Source organism: Bos grunniens, chromosome 17 (assembly GCF_055505025.1).
Source record: "Bos grunniens cultivar Pamir isolate PY7600 chromosome 17, Bosgru_T2T1.0, whole genome shotgun sequence".
Classification (NCBI taxonomy): Eukaryota; Metazoa; Chordata; class Mammalia; order Artiodactyla; family Bovidae; genus Bos; species Bos grunniens.
This window is the reverse complement of record NC_141181.1, coordinates 31,079,505-31,098,965: the sequence shown is the minus strand read 5'-3', so window position 1 is coordinate 31,098,965 and position 19,461 is coordinate 31,079,505. Positions and strand designations below refer to the sequence as shown.

Below are 19,461 nucleotides of genomic sequence, written 5' to 3'. Positions count from 1 at the left end.
CTGTGCCTTTTCTAAATAGCTTGAGCATCTGGAAGTTCATGGTTCACGTACTGTTGAAGCCTGGCCTGGAAAATTTTGAGCATCACTTTGCTAGTGTGTGAGACGAGTGCAATTTTGCAGTAGTTTGAACATGCTGTGGCATTGTACTTCTTTCTGATTGGAATGAAAACTGACCTTTTCCAGTCCTGTGACCACTGCTGAGTTTTCCAAATTTGTTGGCATGTTGAGTGCAGCACCTTCACAGCATCATCTTTTAGGATTTGAATTAGCTCAACTGGAATTCCAGCACCTCCACTACCTTTGTTCATAGTGATGCTTCCTACGGCCCACTTGACTTCGCATTCCAGGATGTCTGGCTCTAGTCTACTGATCACACCATCTTGGTTATTTGCATCATGAAGATCTTTTTTGTATACTTCTTCTGTGTATTCTTGCCACCTCTTCTTCATATCTTCTGCTTCTGTTAGGTCCATACCATTTCTGTCCTTTATTGTGCCAATCTTTGGATGAAGTGTTCCCTTGGTATCTCAAATTTTCTTGAAGAGAGGTCTAGTCTTTCCCATTCTATTATTTTCCTCCATTTCTTTGCGCTGATCAATGAGAAAGGCTTTCTTATCTCTCCTTGCTATTCTTTGGAACTTTGCATTCAGATGGGTAAATCTTTTCTTATCCTTTGCCTTTCACTTGTCTTCTTTTCTCAGCTATTTGTAAGGCCTCCTCAGACAACCATTTTGCCTTTTTGAATTTCTTTTTTGGGGGGATGCCTTGATCACTGCCTCTTATACAATGTTATGAATATCTGTCCATAATTCTTCAGGCACTCTGTCTATCAGATCTAATCCCTTGAATCTATTTGTAACCTCACTGTATAATTGTAAGGGATTTGATTTAGGTTATACCTGAATGGTCTAGTGGTTTTCCCTACTTCAATTTAAGTCTGAATTTGGCAATAAAGAGTTCATGACCTGAGCCACTCAACTCCCAGTCTTGTTTTTGTTGATGTATAAGGCTTCTCCATCTTTGGCTACAAAGAATATATTCAATCTGATTTTGGTATTGGCCATCTGGTGATGTCACATGTAGAGTATTCTCGTGTTGTTGGAAGAGGGTATTTGCTATGACCAGTACATTCTCTTGGCAAATCTGTTAGCCTTTACCCTGCTTTATTTTGTACTTCAAGGCCAAATTTGTCTGTTAATCCAGGTATCTCTTGACTTCCTACTTTTGCATTCCAGTCCCCTATGATGAAAAGGACATATTTTTTGGGTGCCTTGGAAATGAACAGAGATCATTCTGTCATTTTTGAGATTGCATCCAAGTACTGCATTTTGCACTCTTTTGTTGACTAAAAGGGCTACTCCATTTCTTCTAAGGAATTCTTGCCCACAGTAGTAGATATATGGTAATCTGAATTAAATTCACCCATTCCAGTCCATTTTAGTTCACTGATGCCTAAAATGTGATGTTCATTCTTGCTGTCTCCTGTTTGACCACTTCCAATTTACCTTGATTCAAGGACCTAACATTCCAGGTTCCCATGCAATATTGTTCTTTATAGTATCATATTTTACTTCCATCACCAGTCATATCCACAACTGCGCTTTGTTTTTGCTTTGGGTATGTCTCGTCATTCTTTCTGGAGTTATTTCTCCAACCTTCTCCAGTAGCATATTGAGCATCTATCAACCTAAGGAGTTCATCTTTCAGGGTCATATCTTTTTGCCTTTTCATATTGTTGAAAATTCATCAAACTGATCACATTGACCATGGCCTTATCTAACTCAATCAAACTATGAGCCATGCCGTGTACAGCCACCCAAGATGGATGGGTCATATGGAAAGCTTTGACAAACGTGGTCTGCTGGAGAAGGAAATGGTAAACCACTTCAGTATTCTTGCCTTGAGAACCCCATGAACAGTATGAACAGTATGAAAAGAAGTTTAGAAGGTGGCAATAAAATACATACATTATTATTACTCTGACTTTCATTTTAAGGAACAAGAGGAAATTATTCATCATTCAAAATACACCAAAAAAGAAAAATACAAAAACCAATCTGACACAAAGAGTGCTATATAGAGAGAATGTACTCATGATAAAGGCAGTTAAGTCTTAGTTAAAATGATCTTTTTGACTTCATGCAATTTTTTTCACACATTTTATAATAAATCAAGCATATGAAATAATCTTGATTTTTGACATCATGTTTAATCATTGTTTCTTTGCCATGAAAGTAATTTCTTCCATTTCTCTAGTTAAATTTTTTAAGATCTAACTCGGAACTCCTATAATATAAATAAAACACAAGGACTTAATATACCTAAATCTGCCTCCCTGCCAGTAATCTATCATTTACTTAAAAGAGGATTCAGAAATTTTTATATGCAACAAAACCCACACAACTTGTGTAATGAATTTAATGAATAAAGAGCATCTACAAATATGGAGAAACAGGAAACAGTTTATTTTTGTACTTTTCTTAGATTGACATTTGAACCCATCGCTTGAAACTTAGAAATACTTCATCTAAAAAGGTGCCTTGAGGATGAATGAAAACACACATTGAGTGTATTATTGGGCATGAAACAAATATATCTAAAAATTGGTTTATGCAATGTTTTCAAATCATTTGTACAGTCTTTAAATATAGTCAAGATTCAAGCAAGAAACAATCCAGAAATAAGTGGAGATTGTCTTTAAATTCTCGAGTTAGATTGATTGTTCTTCATAACTCATTTATCTTAGCACTAGAGAACACTGTCACCATAAGTAGAAACAAAATATGCTAATGGTTATGTGTTCTACAGTCCTTTGAAAGATAATTTATTTTGACATGACATGCAAATTTTTAACATCCTGGCCTACATCTTTTTTCCCTCCTGGCTATAAAATAACCAAAAGTTTCAAGGACCATCTGGTAAAACAAAGGCCTGTAGATTTTTAAAATATTCATATATTGAGCACTGACATTTTGATAACACTATTATATGGTAAATTAATGGAAACATCAATGTTATAATATTACTATTAAAATTATTTTTATTATTATGCTTTATACATTACTATTTTTTAAATGAATTTTCCATTATTATGACCTAAGAAAATGGAAAAATTTTTTTAATTGTTTTATGAAAAATACATATTTTTACTTAGGAGACAATGAAGATTTACTAAAATAAAGATACATTTAACTTAAAAGTTTGATGTGGGCTTATTTAAATAAAGTAACAAATAAACAAACGGGACCTGCTGCTGCTGCTGCTGCTGCTAAATCACTTCAGTCGTGTCTGACTCTGTGTGACCCATAGACGGCAGCCCACTAGGCTCCCCCGTCCCTGGGATTCTCCAGGCAAGAACACCGGAGTGGGTTGCCATTTCCTCCTCCAATGCATGAAAGTGAAAAAATAAAGTGAAGTCGCTCAGTCCTGTCCGACTCCTAGCGACCCCGTGGACTGCAGCCTACCAGGCTCCTCCATCCATGGGATTTTCCAGGCAAGAGTACTGGAGTGGAGTGCCATCGCCTTCTCCACAAATGGGACCTAATCAAATCTAAAAGCTTTGCACAGCAAAGTATAAAAATAAACAAATAAACAAAAAGACAACCTACAGAATGGGAGAAAATAATAAAATGATGTGAGAAAGGCTTACTCTCCAAAATATACAAACAGCTCATACAACTCAACAACAAAAAAACAAACGACTCTACTAAAATATGAACAGAAGACCTTAATAGACATTTCTCCAAAGAAGACATACAGATGGCTAGTAGGCAAATGAAAAGATGCTCAACATCTCTGATTAATAAAGAAATGCAAATCAAAACTACAGTGAGGTACCACTTCACACTGTTCAGAATGGCTGTCATTAAAAGTCTACAAATAACAAATGCTGGAGATGTTGTAGAGAAAACAGATCCATCTTACACTGTTGGTGGGAATATAAGTTGGTACAGCAACTATGGAGAATACTGTGGATGTTCCTCAAAAAGCTAAAACTAGAGTTACCATATGATCAAGTAATCCCACTCCTAGGCATATACTTGGACAAAACTAAAACTCAAAAAGTGATATTTGCATACTATTCATAATAACCACAACATGGAAACAACCTAAATGTCTATCAACAGATGGTAGGTAAAGAATATGTGGTCCGTATATACAATGGAATACTACTCAGCCATCAAAAAACAAAATAATGCCATTTGCAGCAACATGATGCTACTAGATATTATCATATTAAGTGAAGTAAGTCAGAAAGAGAAAGATAAATACTATATCACTTATATGCGGAAGCTAAAACATGGAACAAATGAATGTACCTACAAAACAAAAAGAGACACACTGAATAGACTGAGTTCAAAGCGGGAGAGAGGACTAGAAGTTTGGGACTAGCAGATTAAAACTATTATACATAGCATGGGTAAGCAATAGGCTCCTAATGTATAACACCTGGAACTATTTTCATTTCCTGTAATAAACCAGGAAATAATGGAAAAAAAGTATTTAAAAAAGAATGCCTACATGTGTATATAAGTGAGTCACTTTGCTGTACAGCAGAGACTGGCATAACATTCTAAATAAACTATACTTCAACAAAAATAATGGAAAATTCTATAAAAGAGAAAAAAAAGAGATGTTGAAATAATATTTCAGTGTGTACAAGTAACTTCATTTGCTTGATTCATTAATGAGTAGAAACTACAAAGTAGTATCTTCGTGACATCAAATTAGCAAGCTTGAGAGAAAATTAAAGACCTTGATTTAGTTTTCTGCTTTTTTTTTTTGTCTACAGTGGATCAAATTTGCCATCTTTTTTTCCCCCCATGGAGTTTTTCAATGTTGTGAAAGTTAGGATCTATTTGGCTGTATTGGCTACTATAGTGGAGAAGGAAATGGCAACCTACTCCAGTGTTACTACTATATGGCTACTTTAGGGAACTATAGGAACTGAAACCATACACATTTAAGACAGTTGATAGTTGACAAAATATTCATAGCATTTTGAGGTCACTAAGTTTTAAAAATTTCAGGTTCCTAAGAGCAAGAGACAAGGCAGGAGAAAACATATAGGAAGTATTTCTTATTTCCTAGTCCCAAGAGACACAGTAATATAGGAAATGGCCCATTTGACTAACGGTCACTGTACATACACTAACCTAATAACGAGCTCCAGTATTTTGGTCATCTGATGTGAACAGCTGTTTCTTCAGAAAAATGCTCCTGATGCTGGGAAAGATTGAGGGCAGAAGGAGAAGAGGGTGTCAGAGGGTGAGAGGGCTGGATGGCATCACCGATTCAGTGAACATGAACTTGAGCAAACTTAGGGAGAGGTAAGGGACAGGGAGGCCTGGTGTGCTGCAATCCATGGGGTTGCAGAGTCAGATATGACTGGGCGACTGAACAACAATAACAGCATTGCCTAAAGAGAAAGGCCACTGCAGTAATTTAGTCAGATTCAATTAGTCTCTTTTATACTCTTCCTCAGAGAAGGCAATGGCGACCCACTCCAGTACTCTTGCCTGGAAAATCCCATGGACGGAGGAGCCTGGTAGGCTGCAGTCCATGGGGTCGCTGAGGGTTGGACATGACTGAGCGACTTCACTTTCACTTTTCACTTTCATGCATTGGAGAAGGAAACGGAAACCCACTCCTGTGTTCTTGCCTAGAGAATCCCAGGGATGGGGAAGCCTGGTGGGCTGCCGTCTATGGGGTCGCACAGAGTCGGACACGACTGAAGTGACTTAGCAGTAGCGTACTCTTCCTAAGGGCAATTTGAGCTTCGCCACACCTCCCTGCCACCCCTCCTCCGCCCCCGGTGGCTCAGATGATAAAGCGTTTGCCTGCAATGAGGGAGACCCGGGTTCGATCCCTGGGTTGGGAAGATCTGGAGAAGGAAACAGCAACCCACTCCAGTACTCTTGCCTGGAGAATCCCACAGACGGAGGAGCCTGGTAGGCTACAGTTCATGGGGTCACAAAGAGTCGGACACGACTGAGCAACTTCACTTTCACTTCACTTCAAGGGCAATTTACTTATATCTCCTCTATGCCTACACCTTAAAACTTCCTATTTCAGGTTTTGCAAAACCATTTCTCACTTGTATAGTTAACTTTGAAGAATTAGAAAGTAACAGAAATTAACCTGGAAGGCTTTTCTATCCCGTTCAGCAATGAAAATAACTAGGAGGAAAGGTAGGAAGCAATGGCCTGACAATTTCCAAATAGACACAAAGTTTGTTTGTTTGTTTGTTTTCTGCCCCAAAGACACCTAGAGATGCCCATAGCCAAAAGGCAGCCTCATAGGGCATTTTCTAGACACCAGTTCCTCTGGATACTCTGTAGAAAAAGGAGTACTATGGCTGAACACCTCTGGAAAATAGTGTCTACAATATATCCCATTCTACTCAAGTTATGGGCTTCCCAGGTTACACAGTAGTAAAGAATCTGCCTGCTAATGCAGGAGACTCAAGGGAGGTGGGTTCTATTCCTGGGTCAGGAAATGGCAACTTGCTCCAGTATTCTTGCCCAGAAAATCCCATGGACAGAGGAGCCTGGTGGGCTGTACAGTCCATGGGGTCTCAAACAGCTGGACACAACTGGACACACACACACACTAAAGTTATACAATATATATAGGAGTGAAAATCTTGCTATAAAAACAGCAACATTTAGAATCCTTATCTAATTAACTCAATATTTCCAGAACCAATTTGACTGTGAGGATTGCTGTGAGCTAAATGTTTGTGTCCCCACTGCAAAATTCACATGCTGACAGTCTAACCCCAATGTGATGGTATGAAGAGGTGGGTGTTTGGGAAGTAACCAGTTTTAGATGAGGTCATGAGGGCAGGCTCCCATGATAAGATCAGTGCCCTTATGAAAGGAAGAAGAGACAACATGGCTTCCTCTCTCTGCCAAGTGAACACAGAACAGGAAGACATTGGTCTGCAAGCCAGGAAGAGTGCCCTCACCAGGAAGAAGCCAAGTATATTTGCATTCTGATCTCAGACTGTCCAGCTTCCAGAACTGTGAAAAATAAATGCCTATTGTTTAAGATATTAGTCTGTGATGTTTTATTGCGCAGACTAGCACAGGGCCTTTTTCCCCTTTTTTTACACATCTATTTTATTTTTTATATGTCTATTACATAGTTACAGAGCCATAGTTTGTCAACACAGCAACAGGCTCAAAAGGCTTTACACAGGAGGGAGAATAAACATGTCCACTTGGGAAATTCATCAATTCATTTACATTTGTGGAAAACAGGAGGGAGGAAATAATGAAAGCATTGGGAGTGGAACATACTAATAGAACAGACGAGAGAGCTCAGTTGTGTCCAACTCTTTGCAACCCCATGGACTTTACAGTTCATGGAATTCTCCAGGCTGGAATACTGGAATGAGTAGCCTTTCCCTTCTCCAAGAGATCTTCCCAACCCAGATATCGAAACCAGGTCTCCCGCATTGCAGGCAGATTCTTTACCAGCTGAGCCACAAGGGAAGCCCAGATGAGAGAGGAGGAGGAATCAAAGTTGGCTGAAGACTTTCTGGGTTGAACACCTCCATAGATGACAGCAGCCACTGACTGAGATGGGAAGGACTTGAGCAAGAAAGGGCTATAGGGTGAGATCAAGGCACAGTGCTACCCACCCCCACCCCCCCCCACCCCGCAAGTAATAAGACTACACTCTATGTTACACGTACATGCTATTAAAGCAAAGTACCAAGCCTAGTAGGGCATCCCTGGTGGCTCAGTGGTAAAGAACCTGTCCAACAATGCAAGAGACACAGGTTCAATCCTTGGGTTGGGAAGATCCACTAGAGAAGGGAATGACAACCCACTCCAGTATTCCTACCTGGGAAATCCCATGGACAGAGGAGCCTGGCGGGCTACAGTCCATGGGATTGCAAAAGAGTTGGACATGACTTAATGACTAAACAACAACAACAAAACCCAGCTCATCATTTTACTTACTCTTACTGTATGTTAGGTTGGAAGTTAGGCAAGAGCAATGAGTGGTGGCTTAGTTGAAAAAGATTCAAGCTGATCTCCACCCAAGACATGCCCCTATGCGGCACAGGAGAGCTAACAGGCATGCTATAAAATAGCCACAGAGGCATTTCCAACTCCTATGCAAGTGCCCTAGGTGCAGAGTAAATACAAACTAACCACAGGGATTTCTCCAACCCCGGCACATGCACCCTTGGTGCACTGCTATGTCCTCAAGTGATCTTAGTTACCGGGGAACCCATTAAGGGTTCATAAATATTCTATGGGCTTCCCTGGTGGCTCAGATGGTAATGAACCTGCCTGCAATACAGGAGACCTGGCTTCAATCCCTGGGTCAGGAAGATGCCCTGGAGAAGAAAATGGCAAATGGCAACCTGCTCCAGTATTCTTGCCTGAAAAATTCCATGGACAAAGGAGCATACATACATTTATCTGATTATAACAGACTAAATTATGGGAAAGACATGCACAATAGACTCTATTATGTAATTTGCAACTGTCAATCAAAACTGTCAGTCTAAACCTGTTGAGATGAATATGTAAAAGCCCTGTCCTGAAAACCCCAGTACCTCATCATTCCAGTACCAGTGCCTCTCTTGGGTTGGCACACCTCTCCCTTGAGGTGTTCTTTCTGTTCTTTCTTCAGTAAACTTGTTTTTTGTCATAGATAAGACCTCAGATTCTTTTTTATGTCCTTACGAAGAACCAAAACCCATGAGGAAGTGTCCTTTTCAACTTTCCCTATCCAATAACAGTATATTTTTTCAAAATATAAAGTACTGAGACATACATACAGATTTTGTTTCCGTAGATCTGATGTGGGGATGGAGACTTTGAATTCCTATACAACTTCTCAGTACTTCTGATGACCAAACCAGCTTGACTGTCACAGTTAGCTCTTTCGCCTGGCTTCATCTCTTGAACTCAGCAAGTGCTTCATTACTAACTAACTGAAAGAGCAGAACTCAGTTAGAACCTTGCCTTTTAGGAAGTGGGAAGGAGTGAAACTGCAGAGCGAAAACGAAAGCAAATATAAACATCAGGATACCTGAGGACTGGCACTTGCTCTATCACTGGGCTCATCTTCATCTGCTTCACTTATAAAATAACCTCTAATAACGCTTCAGACTCCAAAATTAAGTGTTTTCAAGAAATCATGTGGTTGAGTGTTTGCAATCTGTTATTAGGGGGCATGACCACTTACTTGATCCATGCAGTCAGGACATAAAAAGCAAGTTGGTCTTTAGTACTGTAGGCACAATGTACTCGAGGGGCCTTAACTGCTAAAATGCAGTCTACAGGTAACTGATGTGTAGAGTGCAAGAGCTTGCCCGTGAAACAGCTCCAGAGTTATTTTGCTACCATAATGTTCCAAAGGATCCCACATCAATGTAAAACATATTTAATGCCAAGAGTTTATACTTTTCATGAGAAAAACAATTTTTTGAAGAGTTCTCTGGATCCACAATGAAAACCACTTATACCAATTGGAAACCTCCTGAGTCAATGCAAGAGCGTAGCTTCTTTCATTTGCAAGTTTCTGTAAAGAATATCAAGGGGGCTCTGGAAGAAGAGGACTGCAGCCCTCCAGCACTCTTTCTATAAGAAAGGACAAGGCAGGGTCTACTGAAGCTGAAGCTGAATCAGCCTGTGGAGGGAGTGTCACACTGCCACCACAAACCTGCTTCAAGCAGTGATTATCTTTCAAGTTTTACTCCTTTGTTCAGTGTTTTGTGAACTTCCTCTATCAACAATACCAGGTGAGGTGCCCCTTACATTTTCCTTCTTCATGTAAACCAACAGTCCAGCCTCAAAATAGCTGTAGACTTTCCAAAAAGAACAACAAAACAAACTACTGAGCTGGGAGGATATGGTATATTACTCACCATTCCATTTTTAATTTTGCGTTCAAAGCACTTATTTTGTTTTCCTTCTTCATTTGCTTTGGATAAGCTATGCTTAAGCTTTTCCTCCCTCCTGCAGAATGGAAATATTTACAACAACATATCCATCCACTACAAAACAATTTAGTTGTCTCATGGAATCCAATATACTGGTATTTTACCAGCTCTTGATTAGTCTGTGACCCCTCCCCCACTCCTCAAACTGTTTTTTTTTCACCAACTGTCTGATGAGTCCAACATGAGGTGCCTGCTCCACAGCTGTGTATTGATTTATGCATAACTATATATCTCATTTGGCTCCTTCTGGTGGAATTATTTTCTCCTACCTCCAATATCAGAGCAGACCATATCCCAGATTCTCTTTCTGCTCTTGCTACCAGCACATTCCTAATATTTACAGAACTAGAATTTGTCATGGGTCCAAATTGGCTTACCCATTCCTAATTATTTAAAAATACACTGTACTTTGAAATATGACATTCTACTGAATTATGAACCTTGCAAAACAGATGCTCAGAAAACATCTGATATTAAACTGTATTTTTCAAAACTGCATTACGGTCTTCTGGGAAACAAATTTATAAGGATCATCTGGACGCAAAATGTGATTTTTAGGACTGGAACATTGAAAGCATTCAGCATATTTTTGGTATACGCACTATAAAAATTAACATCAAGAGCGCTCTCAGAACATACTGAATGCCATAAAATCAATCAGGGCTCTACGGTGTCTAAAAAGCTATACTAAAAATGCCCAAATTGTTCCTGATAATAAAAGTGACACTGTGTGCTTGTCTCAGATACCACTCTCAGCCCACTGACGGTTCACATATTCCTTGAAATCCTTGTGTGTTTTGTTTCAACCTTTTAAAGTATAAAACACAAAAGAGCACACACAATTTGACATTTCCCAGTGCCTAACCTCATATCTGTCCCAACTCTGACTCCTTTGCAGATTATGTTTATATAAATAAAGGTGAGTCCAAGGTGTCTGGGCTCAACCCTGTAATTTCTCTTTCTGTAGTAGGAATGGATTCAGATTTTATGGGCTCTGATATTGATACTCTTTGGAGGATCATCTTTAAGAAAAGTAATTTAATGTTACAGATACCAAATTTAGTATATCAATGAGTATATATTTAGAATGGAGAAGGAAATGGCAACTCACTCCAGTATTCTTGCCTGGAGAATCCCAGGGACAGAGGAGCCTGCTGGGCTGCCGTCTGTGGGGTCACACAGAGTTGGACACGACTGAAGCGAGTTAGCAGCAGCAGCAGCATATATTTACAAGGAGAAAAACTGAACAAATTATAAATGTTGAAAAGCTCAAAAACACTATAAGCAACACAAAATGAAACTAATTAACTGCCTAGTATACATCTATATCGGAGAAGGCAATGGCACCCCACTCCAGTACTCTTGCCTGGAAAATCCCATGGACAGAGGAGCCTGGTAGGCTGCAGTCCATGGGGTCGCGAAGAGTCGGACACGACTGAGCGACTTCACTTTCACTTTTCACTTTCATGCATTGGAGAAGGAAATGGCAACCCACTCCAGGGTTCTTGCCTGAAGAATCCCAGGGACGGCAGAGCCTGGTAGGAGGCCGTCTATGGGGTCGTACAGAGCCAGACATGACTGAAGTGACTTAGCAGCAGCATACATCTATATTTTTTATGTATCTGAGACAAGAACATACAGGACTTTTTAAATCATGGTATGATGTTTATAGGTTCTTTTGTACTTTTATGGAAGTGTTATGGTATTATTTAATTAACGGTTCTAAAAGTTTTTAAACTTTGTTTCCATAGAGAAGTCCCCACTGATAGTATTTACATACATAACAAATTGGGATGGGAGTAGTCAGGGAGAGACCCAGTTTTTAGAACAGTACCTGTAATTCTACCCATTTATTTTCCACTCAAAAAAAAACGAAAAATCACACTAAATGATAAAGATAAAATGTGGTCCTCTTTACCAGTGGTTATGAACTATAATCTTCTGTTTCATTGCTTCAATTAGATTTATTTCTCTTTGCATTGGCCAGAATTCTTGAACAATGTTATATAATTAGAGTGATTATAGAGAAACTTTGTCTTTAGTAGAGATGATTTTTAAGGAAGATGTCATAATTTTGCTTTAGAAAAACACTTATTTTTATCATTAGAGGTGTATCTTTTCATTCTCAGATATCAAAGGACTTTGTCTTTTTGGATACAAAGGCTAAAATATTGTTAGTATCTTTGTAACGTATCTTTCAACAATCATTTGCCTACTATCATATGCCACATTTTGGCATCATTATACTATCATGAATATGATATATATGATAAATATATATTATCTATTATATATATGTATACTATCCTATATATATCATATACATGCTATAAGCAATTATCACGTACTCCTGTCAACCAGGCTCAGTGCTACACATGTTTACCACATTATGTCATTTAATATACTTATTTGATGGATTAAAGAGTATTTATTCTACTTTAGTAGTTTCAAATTAGTTTAAATTGCATAAGGCATATGTTAATATGGTTTCCTTATAAAAATCTAAGTTATGTCAGATAAGCTCAAGCTTTCATTTCTTCTAAATTTCTCCCTCAATTCTTAATTAGTTCATAAGGTTATATATATTTTCTTTCTATATTCTTTCCATATATGTGTACATATAGCCATAAAACACAGTTTTATCATTGTGATTTTTTATATTCTACATAAATATTTTATAATCTATATGTTTTTTTTATAAAACTCTCTTTTATTCCCCAAATAATATATTTTTGAAATCTTTGTTTGATAATACATGTAAATATTCTTTATTATTTTTAATTGTTTCAAACCATTCAGTAGCATTAATCACAGCAGAGTTTATTGAGCCATGCCCCTTTTTAAGTAAAATGTAAGAAGGCAAAATAATTGTCTGAGAAGGCCTTACAAATAGCTGAGAAAAGGAGAGAAACTAAAAACAAAGGAAAGATATAACCAACTAAATACAAAGTTCTAAGGAACAGCAACAAGAGATAAAAAAAGCCTTCTTAAGGGAACAATGCAAAGAAAAAGAGGAAAAAATAGAATGGGAAAGACTAGAGATCTCTTCAAGAAAACTGGAGATATCACAGGAACATTGCAGGGAAAGATGAGCACAATAAATGATAGAAATGGTAAGGACCTAACAGAAGTAGAAGAGATTAAGAGGTGGCAAGAATACACAGAAGAACTGTACAAAAAATGGTCTTAATGACCTGGATAACCATGATGGTGGTCATTAACCTAGAGCCAGACATCCTGGAGTATAAAGTCAAGTGGGCCTTAGGAAGCATCACTATGAATGAAGGTAGTGGAGGTGGTAGAATTCCAGCTGAGCTACTTCAGATCCTAAAAGATGACGCTGTGAAAGTGCTGCACTCAGTGCGCCAGCAAATCTGGAAAACTCAGCAGTGGCCGCAGGAAAAGGACAGTTTTCATTCCATTCTCAAAGAAGGGCAATGCCACAGAATGTTCAAACTACCAGATAACTACATTCATTTCACATGCTAGCAAGGCAATGCTCAATCTTCAAGCTAGGATGCAATAGTGTGTGAAGCAAGAGATTCCAGATGCACAGGCTGGATTTAGAAAAGGCAGAGGAACCTTGTCACTTTGCTGACAAAGGTTTAGATAGTCAAAGCTAGGGTTTTTCCAGTAGTCATGTACGGAGGTGAGAGTTGGACCATAAGATGAGCTTCAGAGAATTGATGCTTTACAACTGTCATGCTGGAGAACACTCTTGAGAGTCCCTTGGACTCTAAGGAGATCAAACCAGTCAATCCTAAAGGAAATTAACTCTGAATATTCACTGGAAGAACTCACAGTGAAGCTGAAGCTTCCATATTTTGGCCACCTGATGGAAAGAGCTGACTCACAGGAAAAAAAAAAAACCCTGATGCTGGGAAAGATTGAAAGCAGGAAGAGAAGGGGATGACAGAGGATGAGATGGTTGGATTGTATCACCAACTCAATGGACATGAGTTTGAGCAAGCTCCAAGAGATGATGAAGGACACGGAAGCCTGCAGGCTATAGTCCATAGGGTAGTAAAGAGTGGGACATGACTGAAGTGACATAGCATGTATGCATGCATAGTTTGATATAGTATTAGGTAGGTAGTTTCAATTATATTCAATGATATAGTATTAGTATAGTATAGCTTCAGGTGTACAGCAAAGTGAATCAGTTGGAGATATATACATATATATATATATCTCTCTCTCTCCACTTTTTAAAAATTTTATCATATCATTTATTACAGAGTGTTAAGTAGAGGTCCCTGTGCTATACAAAAGGTCCTTGTTAATTATCTATTTTATATATAGTAGTATGTATATGTCAATCACAATCTCCCAGTTTATCCCCCTCTCTCTTTATACCCTGGTAACCATAAGTTTGTTTTCTACATCTGTGGCTCTACTTCTGTTTTATAAATAAGTTCATTTTTACCCTTTAAATTGAATTGTTTGCCTTCAGTAAAATTTTGAACACTTAAAAAAAATGACACTGTAGAAACAATCACTTTAAAACAGTATTAATTATTAAAAACTACTACTAATCACTGGCATATTTATTGTAGCTATTCCACTCCTGGAATCTTACAAATTACTCAGACTGTTACAACTTTACCAGTTTCTGAGTTATTTCTTCCACGTAGTGTTGGAGTTTACAAGTTTTACTTGTTCTGCTTCCTTTATTAAACACCCTTAAATACCTTAAAAAGACTAGAACTTGAATGCCAATAAGTTAACTTTAACATTATTATAACTAAGAGAAATAAAATTCATTTGGGCATTTTGAAACTATAAAATAAATGGAAAAAAAAATGTTTTTCAAGTCTCAGTGGTGAGGATGAGGTGCTGTCTGGCAGAGAGAAGTACAACTAAAACCAATTAGTAATAAGAAGCAATTGGTAATCCTAGTGAAAAATCTTATGAGATCATAGATACATGATAAACTTTTCAAGACCAAGTCAAAAGGCCACTATTCATATCTATTTTGTTATTGACATCTTTAAATGAAATCAGTGTTACTATCAGTCAAGGACCAATTCAGTGAAATAGTCACTGAAGATACAAAATAGATACCACTTATAATTCTGTAAAAGAAGGGAAACTGACACAAATATATTAAAGTCATACACATTTATATCAGCTTTTTAAAAATCAATTGTTCAAAGAAAAAAGATAGAAAGAAGGAAGGGAGGGAGAGAAGGAGAAAATAAGGAAAACATTTAGCTATCTTCCTATAATGCATATACATAAAGATACACTTTGAGATTTATTCACAAATGCAAGCTTAATAGTTGACCTACTTCAGCACTAAACATCTCTAAACCTCAGCCTTCTTTGCTATTAAATAGCCGCAACAGACAAAAATATCTTCAGCTTACTTATAAATTTCATATATCTGATCAATATCTTTATACTGCATATCAAGAAGTCTCTAAATGTGAAAAATTGTCAAAATAAAAATTGACCATTGTTGATAAAAACTCTCAATTTTTATTGCTTTTTTTTCTTTATTGAGGAAAAAGAGTATCCACATCTGCAGTACCTTCACATAGAACATGCAACAAAATTATATTAAAAAACAGCCAAATCCTTCACAGAATTAGTGGTCTTTTCATTTATTTTTAATACTAAAAATGTAGTTTTATGCTCTCATTGATATTTAACGCACATTCAGTCTCTAAACCAAACATGAAATTTGTCATTTGAAAATGTTTACTGACAAGTTATGCCTTTCTGAAAACTAATTCAGTTAATTAAACAGTATGTGACACAAGCGGGAAAATGAGAAATTTGCCTGTATACAATGTGATTTTTGCAAAGAAATATTTAACAGCATATGATATAAAATAATTTTCCTATATCACACACAATTACACATTATCATTAATATTCCAAAGTAGAGACAGAGACCGGACATTTGCTGGATATAGACCCTGACTGCATGAATACTGGTAGGTGTTGCCTGAGACAGACACTGTTTTTCATTCAGTACTTAACTGACATTGAGAATCTGACTCCTGATCTCATATAACTATCATCAACCAATGGAAAGTAAAAAGAGCTACCTTCAATTTGCCGCATCTTTGAAAACTGTCACTACTCAAATGATTCTCCAGTCAAGTAATGACTACTTCCATCTACTGCTCGTATGCAAATGTTTCTTAAGAATTTGACTCCGAAATATTGATATTTTTATCAAAGGTCATTTGTAGAAAGTATCAACTAGACTGATCTTTAAAAAAAATATTTTTCTTTTAAGAAAATACATTATATAAACATCAAGTAAAAAATTTAGAGTTCCAGAAATCTTTAATGGAAAAACATAAGATGCTAAGATAATAAGAGTAATTAACATTAAAGGAAATCCAACCTGTTTCATCAACCTTTACTATAACAGAAGAAGGCAATCCCACACTGACCAGGGACACTGTTAACAGAATTATCTAATTACCAGTCCCATATTCCCAATATGTGAACTACTCCCTTCAAGTCCACCTCTCCACAAAAGTCTCAATGTTCCTGTTACTCTCATCTAGAACAATATAAAGGAGTTAGTAGAAACAATAAATATTTGTTGACTTTAAAAAAGACTATAATGAACAAACTTCTGATATCCCTATTGTTCTTCAAGAGCTTTTTGAAAACAGCTAATATTGTAATTACTGAGGCAAGCTAATATTGTAATTATTGAGGCAATATGTAATACCGAGGCAAGAATTTTATGGTCTTAGAAACCACTTTCCATGACACTGACATTGCCCTGAACACCGCCTGCCTCTCCTACCATCATTCTCCTAGGAGACTCACTATCTCAGGCAAGGTACATTCTGCAACTTCTACCGTGAGGTAGGGAGACAATATCACAGAAATTTTTCCTGGTTTCTGAATCTCGTTAGCACTCTAGGAGAGAGTCCAGCCTTGCTGTTGGGTCTCTCCTAAGTAACTTAATAATATAAGTCATTTATTGAGCAGCTATCCCAAACCAAGAACTGTTTTACAACAGAAAAAGAAGCTGGCCTCAACAAAATTGAGTAACATTGTCCAAAGTCACAGAATTATTTGTAAATAGTGGGAAAAGATTTCAAATTCATCTCTGTTTGATTTAAAGCTAGAGTTTATCCTACCTGTGTCATGATGTATTTTACTTATTTCTTAATTAAATATATTAATACAAAGAGGGGAAAAATTTGGCTTTCAAAATAAAGTACATATGAACATGTTTCTGCATGGTCGTTGCTGTTCAGTCACTAAGTCATGTCAGAATCTTTGTGACCCCATGGACTGTAAGCCCACCAGGGTCCTCTGTCCATGGGATTTCCCAGGAAAGAATTCTGGAGTGGGTTACCATTTCCTTCTCCAGGGGATCTTTCTGACCCAGGAATCAAACTCATGTCTCCCGCTTGGCAGGCAGATTCTTTACCACTGAGCCACCTGAAATTGAACCCAGTTCTCCTGAATGGCAGGCAGATTCTTTAGTGTCTAAGCCACTAGGGAAGCCACTGTATAGTCATACTAAATGTCAAAAGATGAAGAAGTGAAAATGATTTTGAGTTATATTAAGAGAGATACTATAACTGTACATACTTACTTACTCTATACGACTTACTTCTTTGGTGGCTCAGATAGTAAAGAATCCACCTGTAATACAAGACACCAAAGTTTGATCCCTAGGTTGTGAAGATCCCCTGGAGAAGGGAATAGCCACCCACTCCAGTATTCTTGCCTGGAGAATTATATGAATAGAGGAGCCTGGAGGGCTACAGTTCATGGGGTTTCAAAAAGTCAGACACCACCAAGCATCTTAACACTAACTGTAACTATACATACTTATACACATACACATAAATATTGTTATGGTCATTATTTTATGTAAACCTGGATAAATTACAGTTTCTCAATAAACACTAACCTATACACTGTCACTAAGGTATTTGGTAGATGTGATTAAAGTTCATAACCAGTTACTAAGTAAGACTAGCCTCCATCATCTGGGTAGGCCTGATTCAATCACTGAAAGCTCTTGATTGCAGAGCTGAGGATTCCACAAAGAAGGTATTCCACTTATAAACTGCATGTTCAATTAAACCTGAGTTCCAGCCTGCCCTTCCTGATGGTCTACACTAAGGATTTCTGACTTGCCTAGCCTGCCTTCACATCATTCAAGTCACTTCTCTTAATACAGTCCTCCTACTAGTTCTGTGTCCCTGGTTGAATCCCAACTGATTAGACAGACAGACAGATAGACAGATAGGTAGATAGCCAGACAGATACGGAGAGATCTTCTCAAAATATATCCTAATTCTTAATCTTGCCTTTGTAATAATTTACTTATAATCACCAATAGCTCTAAGGCAGAAACTAGCTAGCTGGTCACCAAACATTTCCTCCTCCTCCTGGACACACATACAGATCATATTTCCCAGTATCCTTTACAGTTGGGCATGGCCATATGGCTGAGTTCTGGCCAGTGGAATATGAGTAGAAGTGATTAATACTATTTCCAGATTTCCCTATACAAGCTAAAGTTTGCAACCCCCATGCCTTTTCCCCTTCTGTGATAATTTCAGAAGTCAGATGTTGAAGATTATTGAGCCAATAAATAGAAAATGGTTACTGAATCAATGTTTTCACAAATGCTGCCTGCCACTCAGGATAGCCTGTTTGAAACTTTTGATTAGAATTTTGATTTTAAAAAATTATACTTACATTGTATTACATGTTGACATGTACTCACTGCTATATTTAACAAGGAATTAATTTATGCACAGGGAACTCTGCTCAGTATTTTGTAATAATCTAAATAGGAAAAGAATTTGAAAAAGAATAAGTACATGTATATGCATAACTAAATCACTTTGCTGTACACCTGAAACTAACACATTGCTAATCACCTATATTCCAATAAAAAATAAAAATTAATTAAATGCTTATGTTGCATTAAATTACTGAAATTATTTTATTAGTGTTTTACATAAATTCTGGTACCTTAACTAGCATAAGCACTTTCCATTTTTTTCCAAAATAAAATATTCCAGTTGAGTAACAACAAAAGCTTAAAATATCCATCACTATTATTTACTTCTACTGGCTGAATAGCATAGAGATAAATTCAATAGAATTTTATTCTATCTCATAACTTAACAAAAGTGTCAATAATTCCCAAAGAACTAAAACATTCTGAAATGTAACAGAAATAAGGAATGTTCAAATTATCTGTGTGTGTTTACGCTCAGTTGCTCAGTCATGTCCAACTCTTTGTGACTCCATAGACTATAGCCTGCCAGGCTCCTCTGTCCATAGAATTTTTCAAGCAAGAATACTGGAGCGGGTTGCCATTCCCTCCTCCAGGGGATCTTCCCAACCCAGGGATCAAACCCACATCTCTGGCATCTCCTGCATTGGCAGGCAGACTCTTTACCACTGTGCCACCTGGGAAGCCTCAAATTATCTAGATCATTGAAAATATATTGTTTTCTTTTACAGAATTACTTACAAAGCAT

The 19,461-nt window shown here is 37.4% G+C and overlaps 1 protein-coding gene across 44 annotated transcripts in view; it reads right to left on the bottom strand.

Annotated features, from left to right (window-relative positions):
• LOC147355172 (uncharacterized) overlaps positions 1–19,461 on the bottom strand; it is an 814,003-nt gene that overhangs the window by 745,932 nt on the left and 48,610 nt on the right. For 35 of the 44 annotated variants that reach the window (XR_015144325.1, XR_015144311.1, XR_015144332.1 and 32 more), the window contains exon 2: positions 8,804–8,955. The exons of the other annotated variants lie outside the window; for them this stretch is intronic. Coding sequence is in view for 9 of the 35 variants with exons in the window: in XM_086346814.1 (XP_086202940.1) it covers positions 8,804–8,924 (121 nt within the window). In the remaining 26 variants the exon portion in view is untranslated. The remainder of the gene's footprint in view (positions 1–8,803; positions 8,956–19,461) is intronic. 44 annotated transcript variants of the gene reach the window in all.